General features: G+C 39.4%; 1 protein-coding gene across 22 annotated transcripts in view; it reads left to right on the top strand.

The window, feature by feature from the left end:
• The window catches only part of NEK1 (NIMA related kinase 1), a 137,214-nt gene that overhangs the window by 91,730 nt on the left and 17,976 nt on the right, over positions 1–27,508 (top strand). For 17 of the 22 annotated variants that reach the window (XM_043513362.1, XM_043513351.1, XM_043513360.1 and 14 more), the window contains 9 exons: positions 775–840; positions 943–1,174; positions 7,247–7,399; positions 9,991–10,173; positions 10,526–10,652; positions 11,991–12,098; positions 14,503–14,506; positions 15,087–15,305; positions 23,155–23,309. In XM_043513362.1, coding sequence (XP_043369297.1) covers positions 775–840; positions 943–1,174; positions 7,247–7,399; positions 9,991–10,173; positions 10,526–10,652; positions 11,991–12,098; positions 14,503–14,506; positions 15,087–15,305; positions 23,155–23,309 — 1,247 coding nt within the window. The remainder of the gene's footprint in view (positions 1–774; positions 841–942; positions 1,175–7,246; positions 7,400–9,990; positions 10,174–10,525; positions 10,653–11,990; positions 12,099–14,502; positions 14,507–15,086; positions 15,306–23,154; positions 23,310–27,508) is intronic. The other 5 variants (XM_043513352.1, XM_038399264.2, XM_043513355.1 and 2 more) reach the window with 2 other exon arrangements.

The raw sequence follows: 27,508 nt of genomic DNA, 5'->3' as shown, positions 1-27,508 counted from the left end.
TAATGTTTCTAATACCAAAACCTTTCAAATGTTTAAGCTCCTATATGTTTGTGTGACATAAAAGTTCAAAAATACTTGATAAAAATCTCCATGTAGCCATAAATAAGGGGCCACCGTAAACTGGTGTTATATAGTTGCCAACATAATAGCATTTTATACTTTTTTGAAACAATTGTGGATCCATTTTTTTTCTCCTTCTTCTTGATCTGGATGACACTTCTTTTTTGATAGTACTGATTACTTCGTGCTCAAATATTGAGAAGATGATGTTTCTCTCGTTCTTCTCCCTACTTAAATCCAACCGCTCTCTAGCCACTCAATCTTTATTTGTAATGAAGAATTTGTCTTCCCTTCCCTTTTCCTTTTTGCGTAGGTTATCTTAAATTTTTCCTTGCCCATTTTCTGTTCTTTCAGGAGTTACTCAATCTTAATTTCAAGCATAAATGTGAGTTTTCATAGATAATGCCCTACTTTATCTCCCCTGGTTTATGTTCTGATCTTTCTTTTTACTGTCTCCTTATACAGATTCTTAGCTTTTTAACTTTTAACTTCCAGGTATTGAATGTTTCAAAGACAAAATTGGTCCTAGAAATTCTCTGAGGGAAGCTACATAATAAAAGTATTGTACAAAAATGAAGAGAGAGACCAGTTATCAATGGGGAGATTTTTAGAAAGGTTTACTTCTTCCTTCACCTAGTACAGACTATAAATATTCTAAAGATATTTTTCTGGCTTGCCTTCTTGCATTGAATTTCATGCTTCCTGGATCTACAGGATGAAAATACAACTGCTATCCAGGAAACCATAGAGGAAACAAAGAAGGCAGATCTTGCTGTGCAAGTAAGTCAAATTACATTTGGTTTTATTTGATTTTTTTCCTGTTCTTTTCCTTCAGAATTTAGAATAATTTATATACTTTTGTATACTTTTGCCCTTTTTCAGAATAAAAGAGAAATACTAAGAAGATTGAATCAAAATCTTAAAACACAGGATGATGTAAAAGGAATAAAGGAGCCTAAAGACACCTGTGAGGCAGCTGTGGCTGAAGAGACTGAAGAAGAAGAAGAAGAATATTCACTTCTAGTAGATCGTAAGAAATGGGAGGTGGCAGTAGCTGAGTTGGTGGTTCCTCTTGCACAGCTAACTATGGAGGAATCGTTTTCGGGGACAGAGAGTAAGCAAGCTTCTGTTTTGCCTACCTGAGCATTTCCATCACTGATATCTAGGTGCCAATCTGTTGTGTATGGTATCAATTCACTAGAATGAAAGTGCTCCTAATTATAACCCTTTCACTATCTAAATGGTTACTCTGCCTCTCGATCCACATTATTCAAAGACTTCAAGATGACTATGTTCTAGGGCTGTCAAGTGATTTAAAAAAATTAATTGCGCAATTAATTGTGCTGTTAAACAACAATAGAATACCATTTATTTAAATATTTTTGTATATTCTACTTTTTAAAATATATTGATTTAAATTACAACACAATACAAAGTATACAATGCTCACTTAATATTTTTGATTACAAACATTTGCACTGTAAAAAAGAAAATAAATAGTATTTTTCAATTCACCTGATACAAGTTCAGTAGTGCAATCTCTTTATCATGAAAATTGAACTTACAAATGTAGAATTATGTACAAAAAACCTTCCTTCAAAAATAAAACAATGTAAAACTTTAGACCCTATAAGTCCACTCAGTCCTACTTCTTGCTCAGCCAATCGCTCAGACAAACAAGTTTGATTAGAATTTGCAGGAGATAATGCTGTCTGCTTCTTGTTTACAGTGTCACCTGAAAGTGAGACCAGGCATTCACATGGCACTGTGGTAGCTGTAGCAAATATATTGCAAGATATTTACGTGCCAAATGCCGGGTTCTGCTCACTAACTATCCAAAGCAGAGCAGACTGATGCATGTTCATTTTCATCATCTGAGTCAGATGCCCCCAGCAGAAGGTTGATTTTCTTTTTTGGTGGTTCAGGTTTTGTAGTTTCTGCATTGGAGTGTTGCTCTTTTAAGGCTTTCAAAAGCATGCTCCACACCTTGTCCCTCTCAAATTTTGGATGGCACTTCAGATTCTTAAACCTTGGGTCAAGTGCTGTAGCTATTTTTAGAAATCTCAGATTGGTACCTTCTTCGCGTTTTGTCTAAATCTGCTTAGAAAAAACATATGCTGGGTCATCATCTGAGACTGCTGTAACATGAAATATATGGCAGAATGCGAGTAAAACGGAACAGGAGATGTATACAATTCTCCCTCAAGGAGTTCATTCACAAATTTAATTAATGCATTATTTTTTTTAATGAGTGGAAGCATGTCCTCTGGAACAATGGCTGAAGCATGAATAGGTATATGAATCTTTAGCTCATCTGGCAGGTAAATATCTTGCGACGCCAGCTACAACAGTGCCATGCGAGCACCTGTTCTCATTTTCTGGTGATGTTGTAAACAAGAAGCAGGCAGCAGTATCTCCCGTATATGTAAACAAATTTGTTTGTCTTAGCTATTGCCTGAACAAGAAGTAGGACTGCGTGGACTTGTAGGCTCTAAAGTTTTCCATTGTTTTGTTTTTGAGTGCAATTATGTTTAAAAAATAAATAAATAAAAATCTACATTTGTAAGTTACACTTTTATGGTAAAGAGATTGCACTACAGTACTTGTATTTTTCAATTCATCTCATACTATTTCTTTTATCCCTTTTACTGTGCAAATTGGTAATTAAAAATAATATAAAGTGAGCACTGTACACTTTTTGTGTTCTGTGGTTGTAATAGAAATCAATATATTTGAAAATGTAGAAAAACATCAAAAAAATTTAATAAATTTCAATTAGTATTCTATTGTTTAACAGTGCGATTAATCGTGATTTTTTTTGATTAATCGCAGTTAACCCATACAATTAACTAACATCCCTACTGTGTTCTATTTTGGTTAAGAATTGATGTATGAATCAAGGGATTAACTAGTTTTACTGAGTTGGCCTCAAAAGGGTTAAGTTCTACTGCTAGAACAAATAGTTAACTGAGCTTGAGAGTTTGTTTAAAGTTATGCTGACTAACTCCCATTGCAGACTATCACTACAAGGATCTTTTTACACATTTATTAATCATACATAAGAAGGTAAAACAATTAAGGCATTTAAAATTTAAAAAGTGAAACAAAACCTCACCATTAAAATTTCCATGGTACCCTTTCCATTTTAGATGGTATTAAAAGCCTTTGTTAAGAAAAAAAAGAAAAGGAGCACTTGTGGCACCTTAGAGACTAACAAATTTATTTGAGCATAAGCTTTTGTGAGCTACAGCTCACTTCATCGGATACATCTAAGGTGCCACAAGTACTCCTTTTCTTTTTTGCGAATACAGACTAACATGGCTGCTACTCTGAAGTTTTTTAAGAAAAAGAATCAGTTATAGGATGACTTGTTGTTGCTGAGATCTGAACCTGTTTCTTTTGAGGACAAGACAAAAAAATTACGGAAAGAAACAATATCAAAGATACTACAGAGATGCAGTTACTGTCTTTTTCACTTGCATTTCAGCTGCTGGAAAATTTTCAGGCAAAACTCTTACTTTTTTATGTATCTGGCTTAAGCATTATTTTTAATTTGTCTCCTTGGTTGCATTTACGTGTTTGGAGGGGAGGTGAGGCATATATTAGCAGAAACCTTCAGTTCATATGCCAGATGTTCAGTTGTTCAGTATTCAACCCAGTGGAGCTGGTGATGTCATCTGGCTTCCTTCTTCAGTGTGTTTAGAATATCTTTCAGGATCAGGAAAACAGAGTAATGGCAAATTCCTGGGTCCCAGTATATGATGAAGTATATTTCCTCCCATTGTTCCTTCTCAAATAAGCTACCAAGTACACCCAAAAAACCCAATTTCATTCCATTAAAACTGATCATCTGCTGGTCTCATGTACAGGCACTTATTTCACTTTAATATCATATTGGCCTGTTTCTATAGCATGTTTTGAGTTTACTCAACATTTCCTAATTATAGATTTTAGTTTATATAATTTGACTCTAATCTCTGATCATTTTTATAAAACAATTTATATACTGATCACTATGGCCTTTTTGTTACCTTTTTAGTCCCACCTCTTTGGACAGGCTAAAATTCTAGCCCAGAGTATCAGTCTCCACAGAATTAAACTATCATTCTTCTTTGAGTGTTTTCTCCTGTCCATTCCATGCTAGGTGTGTGCATGTGCATTGCGTGCAGAGTTGCTGGACATTTTTTCCCTTAGTGCTATCTGTAGGGCTGGCTCTAGCATTCTTTGGAGTTGCATGCACATGCACCGGTATAAGAGGCTCTGCCTCCTCTCAGTTCCTTCTTACCGCCCACGATGGTTGCTTCCTGCTCTTGCAAGGCTTCCTTCCCAGTGGTTTGGACTTTCCTGTCATATATAGTTATTGTAGTTCATGTATATAGTTCTTACTACTGTTCACTATGGATAGTGGTCACTGTCATTGAGGGACTTTTGCCCCTAGAGCTGTCCCAGTCCCCGGACTTCAAGCTGTGTGTCGGCTCCAGCAAGCTCATGCCTGTGAGTGACCCACACTCTAGCTGTCTAAAGTGCCTCAGGAAAACTCGCGTTAAAGAGAAGTGCCAGATATGCATGTGTTTCAAACACGCTCTCAAAAAGATAAACATTTGTCTGAAGGCCTTGCTCAGCTTTCAGACCGGCCTCAGAGCTGAGCCGCTCCAAATTGGCGCCAAGCAGTTCAGGTTCTGTGTGAAGCGCTCCATCGGTTCCGTGCTCCTCCTGGCACCATTCTCCATCCCTGGTGCCAAAGAAGCATAAGAAACAGCTTCATCTGAACCTCACCTCCCTGCACCTGACAGCATGGTTACTTCGTGGCTGAAACCTGAAGAGCAGGCCTGCTTGGAACAGGGTTACGACAAGTCTTGCTGGGTAGCAGAAAGCCTGCCACCATGGCCACCTACTTGGCTAAGCAGAGACATTTCACTTGTTGGGCCTCCAAATGGAATGTTTCTCTGTCCCAGTCTTCTCTGCAGTCTGTCTTGGACTATCTGCTCCCCCTAAAACATCAAGTTCTGGCTCTCTCGTCTATTAAGGTTCACTTGACAATCATTTCTGCCTTCCACCCTCCAGTGCAGGGCAGATCGATGTTCTTCCATGAGATGACAGTCAGGTTTCTTAAGGGCCTGGAAAGACTCTACCCTCATGTTCATGAACTGATCTCCACAATGGGACTTAAACGTGATCCTGTCAAAGCTCACGGGGCCTCACTTTGAGCTGTTAGCATCTTTTTCCATACTGCTTTTCTCTTGGAAGGTGCCTTCCTTGTGGCGATCACCTCAGCCGGAAGGGTCTCTGAAATCAAAGTCCTGTTGTCAGAATCCCTTTATATGGTGGTCTTCAAGGACAAAGTCCAGCTGCTCCCCCATCCGGCCTCCTTACCAAAGGTGGTGTCGAATTCCACAACAGCCAGGACTTTTTTCTTCCAGTAGTCTTTCTGAAACCTCACAAGACCACCTAGGAGCCTTGGTTCCCTACATTAGACATTTAGCAAGCCCTAGTCTTCTATGTCGAGAGGACTAAGCCTGCAAATCTACACAACTCTTTATAGCAGTAGCAGAAAGGATGAGAGGGCTGTCGATGTCATCCAAAAGAATCTTGTCCTGGATATCTGCCTGTATCCAGGCTTGTTACAAGCAGACGAAGGTTCCACCTCTAGCCATTGTGACTGCTCATTCCACAAAAGCTTAGGCTTCAGCAGCAGCGTTCCTGTCACAAGTACCAGTCCATGACCTCTGCAGAGCTACAATATGGTGGTTAGTCCATACCTTTGCGTCCCCCTACACCATCACCCAGCAGTCCCGTGACGATGCCAGTTTTGAAAGAGCAGTGTTGCAATCAGAACATCCATAAACTCTGAGCCGACCTCCAAGGGGTACTGCTTGAGTCACCTATCATGGAATGGACATGAGCAAGCACTCAAAGGAAAAGAAACAGTTACTTATCTTTTGTAACGGTTGTTCTTAGAGATGTGTTGCTCATGTCCATTCCATGACCCACCCTCCTATTCCTCTGTCGGAGTTATCAGCGAGAGAGAACCAAGATGGTGCAAAGCCAGCAGTGCTCTTTATACTGGTGCATATGTGCACGGGTTCAGGGGTGCTAGAGCCAGTCTGAGGGATACCACTAAGGGGAAAATCTCTGGCAACTGTGCACGCGGTACACACATACCTAGCATGGAATGGACATGAGCAACAAGTCTTGAAGAACAACAGTTATGAAAGATTAGTAACAATTTTTTCTTCTGATGGGTGTATGCCATCTCAAAAGTACTAGAGGATATAATGGAAGAGATTTTTCAATTTATATTTATTACTTTTATTTTAGTTTTTTATGTTGGACCCTTTCTCAGTTCAAGCTTGATAGAATTCCTGATATTGTTGTTCAAGCCTAATACTCTTAAATTTTGTCTCCTCCACGTCTGATAGTCTTTTAAAGTGGGAGTTCTCCCTACCAACTGATCTTTTGACTCTAAACTAAAGTGCAGGACTGCTGTTCAGGAAGGTTACAAAACCCTTTGCTTTCAAGCATGCATAAAATGGGAAGCTCAAAGTCTCCCTTTGAAGCAGAGCCTTTCAAAGGAATTTTTTAAAATTTAAACTGAGTTTATCTAATTTTCATTATTCTGTTGCGTGCATTTCTCAAATTATTTTCAAACATATATATTTTTGGAGTGTTTGAGGGCTTTTGAGGCAGCACCTCCCTTTGCCCGCCCTTTCCCTCTCAATCCTTCCTTCTGAAATGGCAGACACAGTAGGCAAAATAAGGGTAAGAAATGTTCCTATTTTCCCTTCCTTCCCCAAAACACGACAAGTTCCTTGGGGCAAAGGTGAAGTTCTTGGTATGAAGTCCAGGTCTGCACAAGCCTGTTGAAAAGGCTGTGGAAAATTCCCCTTTGTGTGGCTTACCCACATTGCCTCAGGTACTAAAAACTAACAAACAAAAAAGACACACCACCTTCTTCTGACTAAAGCATATCGGTGGGTCTGCTGCTGTTACGATTAAGTGGAAATTACAGGGGAAACTTCTGAAGCTAGTGCCCAGAGAGATTCTTCTGACTTTTAAATTTAATCAGGGATCTATCTTTGCAGGCTTGTGTGTTCAAAATAAAAAGCAATAGACATAGTCGTTCCTTGATTTTATAAGATTGTGAACAATGATGATAAACATATTTGTTCTTCATGATTCCCAACAGGGCAGACTGTGGGGGAGGTAATTAAACTAGATGTTGGTGAGCCCCAGAGAAAAGTTTGGGGCAAAAGCCCTACTGATTCAGTTTTGAAGATACTGGGGGAAGCAGAGCTACAACTTCAAACTGAATTACTGGAGGAAATAATAATCACAAATGGTAAGCAGGAATTGGGGGTTGTCTGAACTGCAGGGTTAGAAAATTACCTTGAATAGAGCTTATGAGAGTAATGTTTTTTCCTGTTGAACTTCTTATCACAATATAATATCATGATTTGGCTAGTTCTTTTAATGATGGTCCCTACTGTATTACGCTGAGGGTTTGCATGCACCTGGAGTCAGAGAATTTGAAAAGTGTCTTGATCTGCACATATGCTTGGCTCACCTTGTGTTTTTATCCAGGGCAATAAAGGGTGGGGCAGATTGACTTCATCTACAGTTCCTTTTCCGTAGTGCATGGTCTGAGTCAAAAGTTTGTGTCCTTGTCTGACACACTTCTAAAAGATGGTTGTAAATAGTTTGTGATTTTTTTTATAGCAGTTTTACCAGTTTTGTTTTCTTTGTAGTTTTAAGAGTTGTTTTAGGTAAACTTTGGGCTTCAGATTCTGTTCCTCCTGTCCATGATCCTTCTTGGTCAGTGGCGACCACCAATGCTGTCTCTACTGCCTGGGAGAAGATCATATCCATGTCCAGGTGCAGTATTTGCTGGTCCTTCCTCAGCTATGCCTGAGAAGGCTGGGCACTTAGCCTCCAGAAGCATCTCATGGAGCTCGCCATGAGACTACATTCAGATCTAAGCAGAGGAACCCCCCCACCCCCACATTGGTCTGATTCAGCAAGGAGCGCTCTTCCTGCTACTATGGCTGACTCCAGTGCTGGTGGAACCACACCCTGAGACCCCAGGGTGGGACCTAGCTGGGAAATAAGGAAGCATGGGACTAAGTCTTCTTCCAAATCAAAAATGGGCACTCCTTCCACTAGCTCAGCCCAAGGGGATGGAGTACTTTCCAAGTCTCTCAGGCTCGAGAAAAAGACCCATAAACAATGGGATCCAGTGGTTCCAAGCAGTACTGACGATTCATTGCCAGCTCTGGCACCCCCATAAGATGTGGATACTAGTTTCAAATTCTCTGACTCCAGGTGCATGGTGTGCATGCAAAACCCTCAGTGGAATACAGACAAGGAACACACATCTCTAAGAACTTCCAGTTACAGGTAAGTAACTGCCACTAATTTTTCAGGTAGGATCTTAATTAACAAGACAATAAGTCCGCTATTCAGCAGAGTTCTTTTCAGCAGCTGTTGCTTACTTGCTTTTGTGCTGAGGACTCCTTCCTAGCAATAGAAACTTATTCTGTCCCTGTTTGTTCCTTCCTCTTCATCTTCTTCCTCATTCCCACTCTTGTATATCAATTGTGATAAATACAAAGAAACAAAATAAAACTTGACAAAGAAACAGGATGCTAAAAAGGACTGTGAAAGGCAGGAAATTTAATTTTATTGGAGCAAATTTGAAGTTTCTTCAAAATAAGAGAATATCTGAACCTGTGGGTTTTGTGGTTGGTTGGTTGGTTGTTTAAATGAATAGCTTCCACTGGACAAATAAATTATTATTTAGCCCCATAATCTTCTTATTTGTGTTAATTCAGGATTAGACATCTGGCAAAGTGGAATCATTTGGACAAAAAAGTAGGAATCATTCTTTAAAACCAGAATCTTGGCACACTTGTGATCTGATATTAGATAATGTTATTGAGCTCCTCACCTATCAATCCTGGCACTTCCAAAGCAGCTATCTCTGATAGGATTAATAACTTTCCCCTGTGTTCTTTGGCCTTTCTATTTTATTCCCCACTCCCTCCCTCCCCCATGCTTCTGGTGTTTAAATGCCAGATGCTGTTAGTGTTTCAACATCTAATGTTAGTTTCTTTCCTTGTGATTCTCCACTGAGACAGTTGATCATGCTGTCCTGGCAGAGAGAGACAAATCAGTGTAATTGCACTGGGATTTTCAACTCTTAAAAATAATCCCATACTCTAAAACAAACTGAGTATGTCTAACTTTTTGGAATGGTACATCGATGTACTAAGGTAGTAAAAGTTTAATAAATCTTAAGAATTAGGATTTGACAACAATTAACTGTCTGTCTTTTGCAGTTGTGCTGGGTAGATCATTAAATACCAATAGTTATTCTTGCCTAATCAAGTAAGCAGAAAATTCATTCAGCATAATGTTAAGGCACATAAATCATATCATCTTACATAAGTCATTTGTAATAATGTCGGTTTTGTGTCTTTTTTGTGATCTCTTTTCATCCTTTCAGGGATATGTGAATTCATGTACGTTTCCAACATTTGTACTCTTAAGTTTTCTTAGATTAGGTAAAAAGATTCCTTTGGTAAAACTTGTAATACTGCCAAAGAGTATTTTATATTAGTCAGAAGCATACAGACTTAAAAGAGCAAGACAGTTCCATTTCTGGGCAAATACAGTGTTTATGTCCCTGCAATTATGAAAATAGTAATAAATAAATAAACCTGTTACTATTTTTAAAGCATAGTAGATTCACCTTTCCTCTTCATGATTTTTTTTAAAAGTTTGTAAACATAGTGTTTTCCTTACTCTTAGTATGTGTAGTTGCTTATATTTAAAAGGTTTATCAACTCTACAGTTTACCCTTTATCATTACCAAAACAGATAACGCTCACTTTTTAAAATTGTAGAATAAATTTGTATTACTTGATACTATAGACGTTCCTGAAGAAGATTCTCAGCCCTTAACCGTGAAAGAGAACAGTGAAGTAGAAAATGCTTATATTGGAGAGAAATCTTCATCTCCAATTGTTGGTATCATAGAATCTGAAAGGACTATACCAGAGGAGTCACAAACATTTGATGCCACCCAAGTGCCGTCCGGGCCTGTTGTGCTAGATGGTAATATAAACATTTTCTTAATCAGTAGGGAATTAAAAATAATGTAATTGTTACTTTTTTAAATAAAAAATTGCCAGAACTTTGATGTATACTAATACGTTAGTATGTCATATTATGGTTCTAGTATATTAAATGCCAAAAACTTGAAGACAATTTTGCTTTGGGAACCTGCTGGAAAGCATTGCCTTTTGGGTCTGCAAAAGAGCCTTCTGTTAAAGACCAAAAGTCACTGAACCTCCAAGAATGTAAATGTAACCTTTTCAGACAAACATTTTTGTGAGGTTTTTTTTTTTTCATTTGAGCATCTGACTGTGATGCTCTGTAGTTGTGATCATGTTTTTATTTACTTTAGAACTGGATGATTTGGACGCAGAAATGTTGGAAGAAACTGAAAAAAATAAAAAGTGCAAAAGTGACCAACTTCTCATCACTGTTCATGATGTGTGGGTTAAAGAAAGGGAAACAATAACGGAGAATGAGTAAGTAACAATTTTCACTTTTTTTTTTTTTCTTGGGCACTGTCTGTAGAGCCATTCAAAACAATAGCTAGCTTTTGATGGATTAGTACTTTAGATATTTCACTTTAATTAAAATGTTCTACTTGGCTTTAGGTCTGATGCTTCTAATTGTCTTGTTAACGTGGGGATATCTACTCTTGGATAAAAAACCCATCGCTGGCCCGGATCAGCTGACTCTGGCTCTGGGGCTCAAAAACTGCTGTGTGGATGTTTGGGCTTGGGCTGGGGTCCGAGCTTGTGAGGGTGGAGGGTTCCAGAGCCGGAGTCCGAACATTCACAAGCAATTTTTAGCACGTGAGCCCGAATCAGCTGATCTGGCTAAGCCACTGCCATGTCGTGGGGCTTTTATCTTGTGTCGGGATGGATTGGATTTAAATCAAATTGATTTAAATCACTAGTCAGGAAGAATCAGTTTAATCATGGATTTCTACATAAGTGTATTCTTGTTGGTTGTTATAACCTTAATACATATTCTTCACAACTCAGAGGTAGATGTAGGTTCCATTTTTAGAAGGTACACACTATACATTTTTAAAGTGATTTATTTTGAAAACTTTTCAGATTAGTTTTACAGCTATATCAGAAAATGAATGATTGGTTATTTCGTTTACCAAAGGTAATTGAAGCTGCAATTTATGAAGTCATTGGGAGGTAAATGATCTCCAATTCAACCAGTTAATCATTAATATTTGGAGGATTTTCTTGCCATGCTGTATTAGGAGGAGAACATCACCAGACAGATATTTAAATTGTTTTATTTAACTATTTCTCACCTCTATTTATTTATTTATTTATTTTTATTTATTCATTTAAAAATATTTTTGCTGTTAACAAGCATGTTATCTCTGGAGACACAACTTTACAGTTGGAGAACTGGAAAACTAAGCATCTCTGATGGTATCTTCTAGGCTGAGCACTGAGTCCTAATGAGTAGACAGAAAGATTTAACCTAAATAATCTATACAGAAACCCCTGGAACCCCATACGATTGGGTCCCTAATCCATGAACTATTGGAACTCATTTACAAAACTTTTCTTAAACATTACATGAATATATTGTCTCATACTATAGAATTTATAATCCCTATTGTGTGATGAGATATCTCTGAGCTATAATGTATCTTAATTAAAAGTATCTTTAGATCGCTTTTTCCCTCAAAAAGCATTTTATCAAAAAAATCCAATTTAAATTTAAAAAAAAAATTATTTTTATCCACCCTTTCCTGTGTAGACCTACCTTTGATGGCTGGCTGACTTACTCTGTAGATGAATAGCATTAATACTGATTTTAAATTGTAGGCCACTGGAAGATACTGCCTGTCAGAAAGATGATGGTGGTGATGAAGCAGCTTTGGAGAAGGAAATGCCACATAACACACAACCGCATAATGAAGTTTCTGCTGGTCAGTGAGCAGACTACTACTTTTTTTTTTTTTTAAAATAGTAGCATTGGTTATACAGTTTATGGGTATTACCTTTTTAAATACAAAAAACAAATCTGTTCTGTCCTATTGCCGCTTTCACTCGGTAGTTCTAGAGGGTTCATAAAGGCATTCTGCTGATAGATTAAGAAAGCCAAATCTTGGACTTCCCGATCAAACTTTTTCTTCCCAAAAAAGTGCCATTGTTTTTCTTTTCAGTGATTTGATCACTATACATTAGATATTAGTAAAAGCACTGTTAACCTGAAGTTAGAAACATATATTTATCTCTAGCTTGATAACTACTAATAATTTCAAGTATTGCTAGCTGATTATAATCTTCCTTCTCTGTAGTTGCTAGAAGAATTTCTTCTACAAGAGTTCACCGGTGGTCTATGGAGTACTTCCAGGTGGTCCACAGACTTCCTTTCATGTTGAAGTAGCTGTCAGTCTATGAGAATGTCAGCCCTGTTAACTGTAATGCAGTCCAGGACTCTCTTAGAATTTGCATTGCTTTTGTCCAACTAGTTTGAAAATCTCAAGCATCTTTCTGTCTCCTTGGAATTAGTGGCAGGTCTTTTTTCATTAGGTGTTCGTATTGCTGTAAATCAGACTTGCGGATGACACCAAAATTGGAAGAGTAGCAAATCAACAGGACAAAAGACTTCAACTGCATAGTGACTTAAAGAAATTGGCGCAGGAGAGATGTATAGACAGCTAAGGGATATTCAGTATCATGAAATGTAAAGACTAAATCCAAACAAAGAGCAAGAAATAAATGGATGGGTGAAAGGAGAATGTTAACAATCAGCTATGCCTGTAGCATTCAAGCAGGTTTTTATACCTGCTCTTCTTAATTTTCCTAATATTTTTTCATATAAGCAAACAGAGTAGCCACAGAGAAGATGATCACTTTATCTGAAGCAGTTGTTCCCATTTTGAAAAATGTTGAGAGGAAACTGCAGTGCCTGATTGATGCATACAAACCTATCCCTTGGCTGAACGGTATGCAAAGGGTATTATGCAATTCAGAGGTCTGCAGTGATGTAGAACTTCTTTACAGCCATGGGCTCATTTCTGATATACTCAGTTAAAAATCCCACAAATTTAGGAGTCCACTTCCATTGACTTCAGTGGGAATTTAGCATAAGCAAGGATTAAGAGTGAGGATTGGGCCTTTTGAGAATTAGTTAATTTGTCTTTCCTTACGTCCGAGTTTCTTTGTTTCTTTCCCTCCATCAAATGAGGTTTGACCTTGTGCACTCAATTCATCCATGCTGATCTGAGGTGGAGTTGTGCAGAGGCAGCAGTACTACAGGGGAATTTTGGGCACTCTATAAGTGAGCTGTAGCTCATGAAAGCTTATGCTCAAATAAATTTATTAGTCTCTAAGATGCTACAAGTACTCCTTTTCTTTTTGTGAATACAGACTAACACGGCTGCTACTCTGAAACCTATACTTATATCAGTTTCCTGCTCTGGGGCATCCATCAGGGAGAACAGGTTGAATTTTCAAACAAAGCTTCACAAGTTACATTACGGGAGGCTATCCAGTGCATCACTTGGATGCTCTTAAGCCATCCCCTACATGGCTAATGCCATCCATTCTTGGAGCATGACTGTCTGGATCTGGATTTCTAGTGTTAAGGTGGTGTGCATGTATCTTCTTCCACTGTGCTTTAGCATTCTGCTGAAAGGAGAATCCTCTGTCCTGAGTTACTTCAGCAGAAACTGGTAAACTCTTAGGGAGAGTGGAGGTTTCTGTTGCAATTTCAAGAAAAGAAACAAAAAACCCAAAATGTATTTAGGGTCTTTTTTTAGTGGAGGTAGAGCAAGCAAATTTGGAAATATTTTGCTTGCATTTCTTCATCTAGTAAGCTGCTCAGGGAAGTGGCTTGTCTTTTTAGTGTCTTCTATGAAGCACAGGTACACTTAGGCCACTATTAAATAATAATAATAAAACAACCTTTGTAGATCCAGGATAGAGGAAGCTTTAAAGAAATTCTTTGCTCCTATGAAATGTAGGGCTCCAATTTTTATGGTATGCACATACACACAAAATATTGTATTTTTAATACTAGTTCCAAATTTCCCATAATGGGTATTTGTCCTACAATATATTGCATGCAAGACTAAAACAGGACAAAGTAGAAATAAAACTATCTGAATGACTGGACTGTGCTGCAACAGTTAATATTATTAAACAAATATGTTCCCACGATTCACAAATTTTAGGGATAATTCAGTATCCCTGACATAAAATGAATACTTCAGAACATGTACAGTATTTTACATGATTGTTTCTATATTAAGATTTGTATTGTGAGAAAATACTTTGTCAACTAATGATACTTCTAAATTTCATCAGACTATATATATTTGACTTTCAGTGCTATAGGTTTTTAACATAATGTACAAGATTTTATATAGTAATTTACAAATAAAATGTGGCTAGTCAAAACTTTCTTGCAGTAATTCCTTATGGGAGCTTCTCTATAATAAACTATAAGCAGTATACCCTGCACAAATATACCTTACACTAATGAAAATGAGCCACCTTAGTTTTGTAAGATAGTTAAACAGTGTGAAACCAAGTAAAAACATGACAGCAGAGTATATGGTGGCCATATACAAAGTAGTAGTTTACAACTTACAAGTTTCAAAAGTTGAATATTGATTAATAAAAATATTCATACTGCAACTTTGTAAAATTTTGCATCTGTTTTTTTAAAAAGTCTTGGTAAATAAAGGACGGGAGAAACTTGAATTGAATTTCCTAACATAAACATTTTTTGACCGTTTATATTAAAACAAATTAAACAATATATTAAAGCAAGTGAATCTAGAGATTAGCTGATACGCCTCTTTTTATGATGTAATTGGACTATCCTAATTCAACCCTTGTTGCCATTTGCTAAAAGGTTTGGAATTTTTGTCTACATGGATTTGTAACATTATTTGTCTCTCCACCCCAGATACTTGTCTCAGTGACTCTATGCAACATGAACCTTTTTTCCAGAAGGTGGCACAGCCACAAGCCATACCAGCAGCCTCACCAGTTCTGTCAGCTCAGTCTTCACTGGAAGAGCCTCTTCCACCTCGTTCACGCTCTGTATCGCCAGCAAAAAGTAAAGGCAAAAGTTCATTATTGATTGGGCTCTCTACTGGCCTGTTTGATGCAAACAATCCAAAGGCGAGTAAACAGTAATGTTACCTTTTATTAAACTAAATCTTCTCTTTTCCAGAGCTTGTCTACACTAGAAAGTTTTACTGGGAAAATTTTTGCCAGTATATAGCTACAGACATAGCTATTTGAGAAGAGAGCATTCATATTTGGCTGCCATAGCTGGTGCAATCTGTCCTCACAACACCTGGTTACATCAGCTGGTTGTAGTACTGTGCATTCTAGTGTCCCCCACACCATTGGCCAGTGCACCACCTTTTGGGAAATTTCTTCAGTGTACTTTTCTCAGGGAATTGTGGGAGTTAATGTTCAAATTCCCTCTTGTCCATCCCAAAATCTACTTCTTCACACTGGATTTTCAATCTCTCACCTTTGTCACTCTCAGAAGCTGCACGTATTACTTTCCAGGTGTACGTGGTGGAGCAGTGGTTGTGGGCCTGTGAAACGAGCAGTGAGTGGTGGGATCGAATCGCAGTGCAAACTGGGGATGATCAGTAGTGGCTGCAGAACTTTTGGTTGTGGAAGGCCAGGTTCTTGGGTGAGCTTGGTAAACAGCTCCCAGCCCTGCAGGGCAGTCGCACCAAAACAAGAGCTGGGCCGGCAGTGGAGGAATAGGTGGCAATCATTCTCTGGAAGCTTGTAACCTTAGATTGCTGTTGATCAGTGAGAAATCAGTTTGGTATTGGAAAACCTATAATGGAAGTAGTTGTCACCCAGGTTTGCAAGGCCATTTAAGTGTGTCCTCCTGCACAAGATTGTGACTCTGGGCAATTGCAGGAAATAATATTAATGCCCTGAATCAGTGCCCCGGCCGCCCACCCACGGTGTTGTTTCTAAGTACAGAAAGAGAAAAGGATACTTTTTTCCATGGTTTTACAAGTATTGGTGGATCACCATGGATGTTGTACTGATGTGACGTTGGGTGGTCAGGGAATGTACATGAAGCTCAAATTGTTAGGAATACAGGTCACAGATCTAGTTGAGCTCTCCCTCCAGAATGTTGAGGGGATCCAAATGTTGAATGAAGCTTTAAAGCTCCAGATTCTGAACAGTGTCCAGGAACTGCCCCTAGGCTTGAGATGTCTAGGAACACTCTCGGGTTGCAGCTTTCTTTCTAGCACCCTGAGACGACCTTGTCCCTCTCTGGAGGACAGCTGACACATGTACTTAGTGACTCTTTATCTGGTACATTTGCTGCCACCATCCAATACACTCACTGTGTCTCTTTTAGGCTTAGAGTTGAACGGTTTTAGCTTTTTCTCCCCAGAGAAAAGGCTAAAACTCGGAGATACTCTAGCATGTGGTAATTACATAGTGTCACTTCAAGAAACAACATTCAGGTGTCTCAATAACTTAATACAGCATATCAGGCTGAGTCTTAGATTTTGTGAAAATAAATTATCTTTATTTATTAAGGAAGAACAAATAATAAAACATGGAACTGGAAGCATTAAAAATGTGTTTTATATACACAAACTGCTCATCTTACCATGTCTGTGTAAGTCTATCTTGAGCTTTTTATTTATTTACAAATATACATACGTAGTGTGCCATGACTTGTCTGATGTCACCTCTCAGTACCAAATCTTGTTGAGTTACTGGGATGACTTTGGGAGTCCTTCACCTTCTCTAAGAGTATCTCCCCTACAAAGCCCACCATGATCTGCCTTTGTGGGCAGTGTCTGGGGATAGGGACACCAAGCTGAGCTCTCTTCAGGTTCCCTCCTCAGAGGTCTAACTTTCCTTTAATTATCCCACTTCTCAGGTAAATCTAGCCAGACCTCCTGTCTGGCCCTCTGACTCCCAGTTCCCTAGACATCCTGGATTCATAGGTTAACTCTTCAGGGGCCCGAGGTAGGTTTGTGCATATCCGTATATAGGATTCTAAAACACCATTGCTCTTTATTGAGAGATAGCACAAGAAAAGACGGATCATTTAGAAAACAACAAAAACCCTGAATATATGTCCCTCACTGTAGCTTATCTTTTCTCTGGGGGAGCCATCTGAGTTCAAGTAGGCAGAGTTCTCCCCGCCTCATCAGGCTCCTGCAGCAGTTCCCCTGAGCTTGAGCTGTTGAAAAATGGTCAAAGACCCCTAAGTAGAACAGCCCCTGTTCTTTCATATCTTCCAGTCCTCTCTGTTAGGTGACTCCTTGATCAGCTTCCCCAGGTGATCAAACGCTTACAGGTTAACCTCTTCACTGACAAATGGTGGTTCTGGGTGGGAGCCAGCCTGTTGTCTAGGATGTTTTTATTTTAATTACAGGTTTCAGAGTAGCAGCCGTGTTAGTCTGTATTCGCAAAAAGAAAAGGAGTACTTGTGGCACCTTAGAGACTAACAAATTTATTAGAGCATAAGCTTTCGTGAGCTACAGCTCACTTCATCGGATGCATCCGATGAAGTGAGCTGTAGCTCACGAAAGCTTATGCTCTAATAAATTTGTTAGTCTCTAAGGTGCCACAAGTACTCCTTTTCTTTTTATTTTAATTGAGGATGTCCTGCTTTAATCCTCTATTGTCAGCGCTGTATCATGGCCCTTTGGAATGACAAGAAGGGTGAGGTAATATTTTTTTATTAGACCCACCCAACTTTTGTTGGTGAGAGAGACAGGCTTTCGAGCCACACAGAGCTCTTCTTCAGATCTGGGAAAGATACTTAGAGTATCACAGCTAAATGCAAGGTGGAACAGATTGTTTAGCATAAGTAGTTAGCACATATTCTAAGGGACCATTCAAGGTAGAGTGTCTTGTTAACACCTCTGCGGTCATAGATAAAAACGGGGTTAGAGGGTTGCAGATTGTTATAATAAACCCTAAATCCAGTGGCTGTTCAGTCAATGATTTTTGGTGTCTAGCAGAGTTATGAATTTCAGCTCCCAGGCTCATCTTCTGAAAGTGTTGTTCAGGTTTCCTTTGAGGATGAGTACTGATAGGTCAGATATAGAGTGATTGCTTTGTGAAAAGTGTTCGCCCACAGGTGATAGGGTGTTTTTTTTGTCTTTTATCGTTTTCTTCTGAGAGTTCATTCAAGAGCATAGTAATTGTCTGATTTCACCCACATAGTTGAGACATTTAGGGCACTGGTGAGGTATACCACATGTTGTGATAGGCATGAGTAGGATCCATGGATTTTTGAAAGGTGCATTATGGGGGGTGTTGGTCATTGTAGCAATGGAGATATGGCTGCAGGTTTTGCATCTGTTTTTCTGTCAGTGTCTGGTGCTCCTTTGAGTTGGTCTGTGGGGAGCTTGCTTCGGTTGGGGGCAGGGGAGTTGTTTGAAGGCCAGTAGAGGGAGTTCAGACAAACTGGAAGCAAGGACATTTTTTTCCACCAGCAGTGGTGATCCTGGTAGATGCATAGCTCCTGAAGCTGCCAAAAGTCCAGTGAAAGCAGCCATTCAAGAAGTCTTAGTTGCCTGGGCTGTATGCTGCTGGCTTCTTTGCAGTGATGGCCTCTCTCACGCCAGGGATCCTTGTAGGGTGGGAAGGTGTTCTACTATGGGTGGAGAAACAAGGCTGCTGTGCCTAGAAACATCTGGGGAAAAGGTCAATTAAAACTTGCTTGAAATCTTCAGTGAGATTGCCCAAGAGGACCAAAAAGCTGCACAGGCCAAAATAAACCAACAACCTTGCAAGTAGTGGAGGATTTTGATTGCTGGGTATGTTGACCAAACCAAGCCCCCTCTGAGCTAACCACACACTGTTTTTGTCTCTTTCCACAGCGTGGAGATCATGTGTTTTGGATTTTTAAACCTGTATCCAATCAGTTACAATGTGTGTTTTGCAAAATCATGTAGTCTGAAATCCCAATTATTGGTTTGCTTGCAAGTACTATTTTCTGTTTTAATTGTATGAATTTGATTTTATTTGTAAGCAGGTAGGCATTGTCCCAATATGTACTTTGAATGCTCAAGTATAGGTTTGTGTGTAGCTTAAAATTGCTAGAATTTTTTTTTCTCCTGTTCGCAGTGTGTTTAATTTTATTTGGTTACACTGCCTGTGAAAGAATGTATTTCAAGATCATCAGGGCTATTTGCAAAAGTATTTATTTGGAAATGCTTTTTGGTTTTTCCCCCCCCACTCCCAGTTTTTTGCAGTTCATGCAGTCAGTTACCATTTGAGGGGGTGGTGAAATGTATGGTGCTTTTGAGAAAGTGGTTGGTTGGTTGGCTGGTTTGTTTTTAAAGAGCTGCGTAAATGGGAGTAATAAATGTTGCCTTCTTGAGTCCTCTTTCTCAGTGATTAGTTTGCTCTCTGGGTGGCTCTCAGTTGGCTGCATACCGTCCATGTCCCCCCTGCATCATCCATGTCCCTCTTCTCAGTGAGCTCCTTTTTATTCTGCAGTTCTGAGGCGCCTTCCTCTGGAGCTCATGAGTGTCTGTTGTCAATAATAGGAATCTTGCCTCAGAATGGCATTGAGCTCCATATAATAGCAGCAATACTTGGGAGCAATGCCAGACTTTTTGTTGCTCTCCTTTTGTCCTGGTAAGCCTGCTGTAGCTCCTTCCCATTTGCCTGGCATTGAAACTTGTCCCTGTTGTACCTAGCTTCCATGTCTCCTTTGTAATATCAGCATGTACCTCTTTATTCCTGTGGGAATTCTGCAGCTGTGCCTGCACAGCTACTTCTCCCTAGAAGCCAAAGAAATCTAGGACCTCTTTCCTGGACCTGGTAGTCGCTCACACTTTAGCTGGAGTTTTAGTCAGAGCCATGCTTACATACTTGCAAAGATGAGGTAGCAGAAAGTGTTTCCAAATACAATGGGAATTTTAAATGATAGGGTGTTACCTGCTCAATTTAAGGCACTCCAGCTATACGTTACCGAGGGCTCAAGGTGTGACCTGGTCAATTTAAAACACCCTGCCTATATCATACCGAGGGCTCAAGGCATAACCCAATCAATTTTGTCACCCCCACCCTTTCATTTTTGTGGGCTTAAGATATAAGAGACCTATCATTACCCACAGTGCTCAGGAAGAAAACTGGTCAATTGAAGCACCTGCCCTTTCCCAGGGCTCTACGGGTCGGTGGAACCTTTTCACATGAAAGAGCCTTACACAGTTGTGCTCTAACCATCTATTTATTAGCAACACACACAGAATACATATACCAAGCAAATCTCTTATGCTCACCACTCTCAATGTACAGACAGATTTCACCTGATGGCCAGTCAGGATTCATTCATCTGGGGGTTCCCAGTGATGCCTCTGCACATCAGTCATGCAGAGGGGTTGGAGTTCTAGCAGCTTGATGTTGCATTGCAATCGGGAAATGGTTCCCAAGAAGCTTTGTTTTTCATATATATTATATAGGTAAAACTAGCTCCCTCCTTCAAATTTACGAAACCTATCTCGTATCAGAGGGGTAGCCGTGTTAGTCTGGATCTGTAAAAGCGGCAAAGAGTCCGGTGTTCAAGAAGCGGGTATTCACCCACGAAAGCTTATGCTTCAATATGTCTGTTAGTATATAAGGTACCACAGGACTCTGTGCTACTTAAACCTATCACATTATCCCACTCTCCTCAATAATAATTTTTTTTATACCAATTATGCCCTGGCATCTATGTGTCCTCCTTCCTGCCCAAGTTCTTTACATTTTATCTTTCATGCCCAATTGTAACGTAGTTGTGACCTTCTCTGTTTGTCCAGATGGTCAGCATAAAATGCTGGTCAGAGCTTATCTTACCATTTGTTGAGTCTCTTCCTGTATCCTCCCTAATTTCCCAGTGTCTTTACAACCTTTGTGGTTATAACTCTTGTTAGAAACATTCCTGAGGTGGGGGGGAGGGTGCTTTATCAGCTGCAGACATTGCTTTTTTCAATTGTAGTGGTGAACTCCCAAGTTTCACTCAAGGCTGGTGTCATAAATATAAAGGGAAGGGTAAACATCTTTAAAATCCCTCCTGGCCAGAGGAAAAACCCTTTCACCTGTAAAGGGTTAAGAAGCTAGGATAACCTCGCTTGCACCTGACCAAAATGACCAATGAGGAGACAAGATGCTTTCAAAGCTGGAGGGGGGAAGAGAAAAAGGTTCTCTCTGTCTGTGATGCTTTTGCCGGGAACAGAAAAGAAATGGAGTCTTACAACTTAGTAAGTAATCTAGCTAGATATGCGTTAGATTCTGTTTTTGTTTAAATGGCTGATAAAATAACTGTGCTGAATGGAATGTATATTCCTGTTTTTGTCTTTTTGTAACTTAAGGTTTTACCTAGGGGGATTCTCTATGTTTTGAGTCTGATTACCCTGTAAGGTATTTCCCATCCTGATTTTACAGAGGTGATCCTTTTACTTTTTCTTCTATTAAAATTCTTCTTTTAAGAACCTGATTGCTTTTTCATTGTTCTTAAGATCCAAGGGTTTGGGTCTGTGTTCACCTAAGCAATTTGGTGAGGATTTTTATCAAGCCTCCCTCAGGAAAGGGGGTGTGAGTTTAGGGAGGATTTTGGGGGGGAAGACGTTTCCAAATGGGCTCTTTCCCGGTTATATATCTGTTAGACGCTTGGTGGTGGCAGCAATAAAGTCCAAGGGAAAAAGGAAAATAGTTTGTACCTTGGGCAAGTTTTAACCTAAGCTGGTAAAAATAAGCTTAGGGGGTTTTCATGCAGGTCCCCACATCTGTACCCTAGAGTTCAGAGTGGGGAAGGAACCGTGACAGCTGGTTTAATATTGGGGGTAAGGGGTGGGGGGAGTGTTGATCAGGTCTCAGGCCTACAAGGGCGTATGCTTCTGGTCATTATGACTCCAGGGCAGCAGAGTTCTTTGATCAGAGTGGTTGCTTCTGTGGAAACAGATTGTGGGCTTGTTGCTGGAGTACTGTACTGCTGTCTACTTCAGCATTCACACTGGCATTGTGCTGATAGAACAGTACTTAAGTCCCTTGGGGAACTCATTTAAAGTTCCCCAAGCAGAAGTTCAGGGTTTTGTCAGGAGGATTCAAAATTGTGTTAATATATTTCAAGGCTATATTTTCAGAGATGCCATTTTTCTGGTAAACTTCCAAGTGTAGGCTAGGTCTTAGTGTTTTGTTTCACCAAGAATGTGTATAATGTACAGTATGGTTTCTAGAAACCTAATTATCAGAACCATATCCTTCTTGTTTGAGCACAGAGCAAACAATTACTTTGTTCTATTTTTTTAAAAAATTTCTGTTGACAGTAAAATCAAAGGTTTTGTTTTTGTTTTTGTTTTTAAACAAATAAATATTCTTTGTTTACCACTAACATTCCAGAACACTGCTGTGGATGAGAACTTGTAAATGAAACTGACTTGAAATGTACTATTAAAAAAACTGAATTGACTTTGTTCATTTCCTTTTCATCTCTCAGCTTAAACAAACACCATAAATAGTGCAAAATAAACTGACATTTAAAAAACTTATTTCAATTTTAATTATACAAGGTGGTTTTAATAAATTAATTGAGATTTGTTTTGTGGAGGTGGTTTTAAGATGGTAGTGATCTGATTTTTTTTTTAGGAAATGTCTGTACTTGAACTAATATATATGTATATATCATTTGTCCAATGTAATTAGTTTTTATCTCAGTAAAGTACTTATTTTTTAAAAAAGATAACTAGGAAGAGAATGAACAGTCTCTTTATGTAAAAAGAATAACTCAGTTTACATGTGTTCTGAGTTTCTCAGACCCTCTCAACACTTAAAGTAAAATGGACATTTTCCCATTTTAGTGGAAAGGCAAAACATGCAGTCTCATATGTTCCATACTTAGTTTACTAACTGTGTAGAGGTTTTTTATATAATATTTTAAATAGGTATTCCTACTTTGATTTGATCTTTAATTTCCAGTTCTGTTTCTTGTTTGTTGTTGAATATCCTAATCTGAAGTTTATGACCTTTTCAGATGTTAAGAACATGTTCACTCCCAGATCTTTCCAAGTTGTACAGAACACTAGTTGACGTTCCCATTGTAGCAGATGTACAACATCAAGACAATCTTGAAATAGAGGATATGGAAGATGAGCATGTCAAAGAAGGGCATTGTGATTCTGAAGACATGTAAGCATAAAATATTTATCAACTCTTGCGCAAAAAAAAAAAAGAGATAATAAAGACCTCTTAATTAATTGAAATACCCTAGAAAATAAATATTAACCTCATCCACCTATACTTCTATTTTATCTCTTTTATTGGACCAACTTCTGTTGGTGAAAGAGAGACGGTTTCGAGCTACACAGAGCTCTTCCTTAGGTCTGGAAAAGATACTGAGAGTGTCATGCCTAAGTACCAAGTGAAGTGGTCCTTGAATGGTCCCTTAAAATATGTGCTAACTACTTATGCTAAACTGTCTGTTCAGCCTTGACCCCAGAGTGTCACAGTTTAATAACTTTCCTAGACATGAGGAAGAGCTCTTTGTAGCTCGAAACCTTATCAGAAATTGGTCCAATAAAATATATAACCTCACACACCTTGAATCTCTAATATCCTGGGACTAACACGGCTACAACAACACTGCATACCACACAGAGTTATGTTTTAGTCTCTCCCATCTTAAACAAAAACCAAAACCCTACCTTAACACCTCTTGCCTCTCCAACTACCACTCTATCTTTCTTCCTTTCATCTCTAAGCTCATTGAATGCACTGTTGTCAGCAACTACTGTCTGGAGTTCATCTCCTCTAGTTCATTCCTCAATGCTCTTCAGGCCCCTTGCACGCCACTAAAACCAAACTCTTGTTGACACTAATGACTCTTTTCTAGTTAAAGTTCAGAACCCACTACTCCATCCTTGTTCTCTTTGACCTGGCCAGTCACCTTTGACATCATTGACCATGCTCTTCTTCAAATCTTGTCCTCCATTGATTTTCATGGCTCTGTCCTCTCCTTGTTCTTCCCCACCTCTCTAATTGCTCCTTTAGTGTGTCCTTTGAAGGATCTCCTATACAGCTCTGTCCTTGGTTGTCTCCTCTTCTCCCTCTATACCATATCTCTGGGTAATCTTATCTGCAAACACAGATTCAACTACTATTTCTATGTGGAAGATTCATAGATCTACCTCTCTATAGTTCTGTCCAAACTATAATCTTTGCCTGTCTCTCTGAGCTCTCCTAGTGGATGTCTAGTTTTCAGCTCACACAGAACATGGCTGAAACAAAGTTTTTACTCTTCTCCTCCCAACCCTCTCACCGCAATTCTATCTGCGACCTCCTTTCTTGATCACTGTGGACAACACCAGTTGCCTGTCTATCAATCGATAACCTAGGTGTCATCTTTGACGTGAATCTCTTTGTAGGTCCTTCACGTTACGTCTAAGTCTTGCTGATTCTTTCTGCATAACCTACAGCCTTTTTTCTCCACCTACAGAGCCAAAAATCTCATTTAGGTTCCTCCTCATCTTATGTTTTGATTACTGCAACATCGTTTACTGTGGTCTCGACAAAAGCAATCTTGCCCCACTCATATGCATCCAGAATGCTGCCTCAAAGATTGTTATCCTTCCCTATTGCTTCTACTGTGTCATGCCTTCTCTTCGCATTGCTACCTTGTCTCTCCCCCTTCCCTGTTGCATAAGAACGGCCATACTGTATCAAAGTAATGGTCCATCTAGCCCAATGCTAGATGCTTCAGAGGGAATGAGTGGAACAGTGCAATCAAGTGATCTATCCTGTTGCCACTCCCAGTTTCTGGTAGTCAGACTCTTAGGGGGACACACAGCATGGACTTGTCCATGGCCATCTTGGCTAATAGCCATTGGTGGACTTATCTTTCATAAAATTACCTAATTCTTTTTTTAACCCAGTAATACTTTTGACTCTTACAACATCTCCTGGCAGCGGGTTCCATGGGTTGACTGTGTGTTGTGTAAAGAAGTCATTCCTTTTTTTCTTTTAAACTCGGTGCATATTAATTTCATTGAGTGAACCCTGATTTTTGTCTTGCGTGAAGGGATAAATAACACTTCCTTATTCATAAAAAAAAGAGTACTTGTGGCACCTTAGAGACTAACAAATTTATTAGAGCATAAGCTTTCATGAGCTACAGCTCACTTCATCAGATGCATACAGTGGAAAATATAGTGGGGAGATTTTATATACACAGAGAACATGAAACAATGAGCGTTACCATACAGACTGTAACAAGAATGATCAGGAAAGGTGAGCTATTACCAGCAGGAGAGTGGGGGATGGGATGGAGGGGGGAACATTTTGTAGTGATAATCCAAGGTGGGCCATTTCCAGCACAAGAACAGTAGGAGGGGAAATAAACAAGGGGAAATAGTTTTACTATGGCTAGTGGCATTCTGTTGTTTTCTTTGTTGGGCCTGTCCTGTAGTAGGTAACTTCTGGGTACTCTTCTGGCTCTGTCAATCTGTTTCTTCACTTCAGCAGGTGGGTATTGTAGTTTGTAAGAATGCTTGATAGAGATCTTTTAGGTGTTTGTCTCTGTCTGAGGGGTTGAGAGTATCCAGAAGTTACCTACTACAGGACAGGCCCAACAAAGAAAATAACAGAACGCCACTAGCCATCACCTTCAGCCCCCAACTAAAACCTCTCCAACGCATCATCAAGGATCTACAATCTATCCTGAAGGATGACCCATCACTCTCACAGATCTTGGGAGACAGGCCAGTCCCTGCTTACAGACAGCCCCCCAACGTGAAGCAAATACTCACCAGCAACCACACACCACACAGCAGAACCACTAACCCAGGAACCTATCCTTGCAACAAAGCCCATTGCCAACTGTGTCCACATATCTATTCAGGGGACACCATCATAGGGCCTAATCACATCAGCCACGCTATCAGAGGCTCATTCACCTGCCCATCTACCAATGTGATATATGCCATCATGTGCGAGCAATGCCTCTCTGCCATGTACATTGGTCAACCTGGACAGTCTCTACGTAAAAGAATAAATGGACACAAATCGGACGTCAAGCATTATAACATTCAAAACCAGTTGGAGAACACTTCAATCTCTTTGGTCACTTGATTACAGACCTAAAAGTGGCAATTCTTCAACGAAAAAACTTCAAAAACAGACTCCAAGGAGAGACTGCTGAATTGGAATTAATTTGCAAACTGGATACAATTAATTTAGGCTTAAATAAAGACGGGGAATGGATGTGTCATTACACAAAGTAAAAAAAAACTATTTCCCCTTTTTTATTTCCCCTCCTACTGTTCTCATCATCTGCTGGAAATGGCCCACCTTGATTATCACTACAAAAGGTTGTCTTCCCCCCCTCCCCCCGCCGGTAATAGCTCACCTTTCCTGATCACTCTTGTTACAGTCTGTATGGTAACACCCATTGTTTCATGTTCTCTGTGTATATAAAATCTCCCCACTGTATTTTCCACTGAATGCATCCGATGAAGTGAGCTGTAGCTCACGAAAGCTTATGCTCAAATTCCTTAGTCTCTAAGGTGCCACAAGTACTCCTTTTCTTTTTGCGAATACAGACTAACACGGCTGCTATTCTGAAACTTCCTTATTTACTTTCTCAACATCATATCATGATTTTATACATCTTTATAATAGCCCCCTCCCACCCGTCATCTCTTTTCCAAGTTGAACAATCCCAGTCTTTTTTCTCTCTCCTTATATGGAAGCTGTTCCATACCCATAATCTTTTTTTGTCCTTCTCTGTACCTTTTCCAACATATCTTTTTTGAGTTGGGGTGACTAAAACTGCATGCAGTAGTCAAGGTGTGGGTATACCATTGATTATGGCATATTTTCTGTTTTAGTATCTATTAATTTCCTAATGGTTCCTTACATTGTTAGCTTTTTTTCACTCCTGCTGCACATTGAGCAGATGTTTTCAGAGAACTATCCACAATGACTCCAAGATCTTTCTTGAGTGGTAACAGTTAATTTAGACCCCATCACTTTGTATGTATAGCTGGGATTATGTTTTCTAATGTGCATTACTTTGCACATCTACTATTTTCTTGCCCAGTCACCCAGTTTTGTGAGATCCCTTAGTTATGTCCAAAGCAGACTGAAGAATTACTTAATTCTTAAGTAATTTAGTAACATCTGTGAATTTTGCCACCTGTTTACCCCTTTTTCCAGATCATTTCTGAATATGCAGAACAGCACTGGTCCCAGCCCAGATCCTTGGGGGGAACTCCACTCTTTACCTCTCTCCTCTATGAAAACTGACCATTTATTCCTACTGTTTCCTGTCTTGTAACCAATTACTGATCCATGAGATGACCTTCTCTCTCATCCCATGAGTTCTTACTTTG

Source organism: Dermochelys coriacea, chromosome 4, assembly GCF_009764565.3.
Source record: "Dermochelys coriacea isolate rDerCor1 chromosome 4, rDerCor1.pri.v4, whole genome shotgun sequence".
Lineage (NCBI taxonomy): Eukaryota > Metazoa > Chordata > Testudines > Dermochelyidae > Dermochelys > Dermochelys coriacea.
This window is presented reverse-complemented; position numbering and strand designations above follow the sequence as displayed.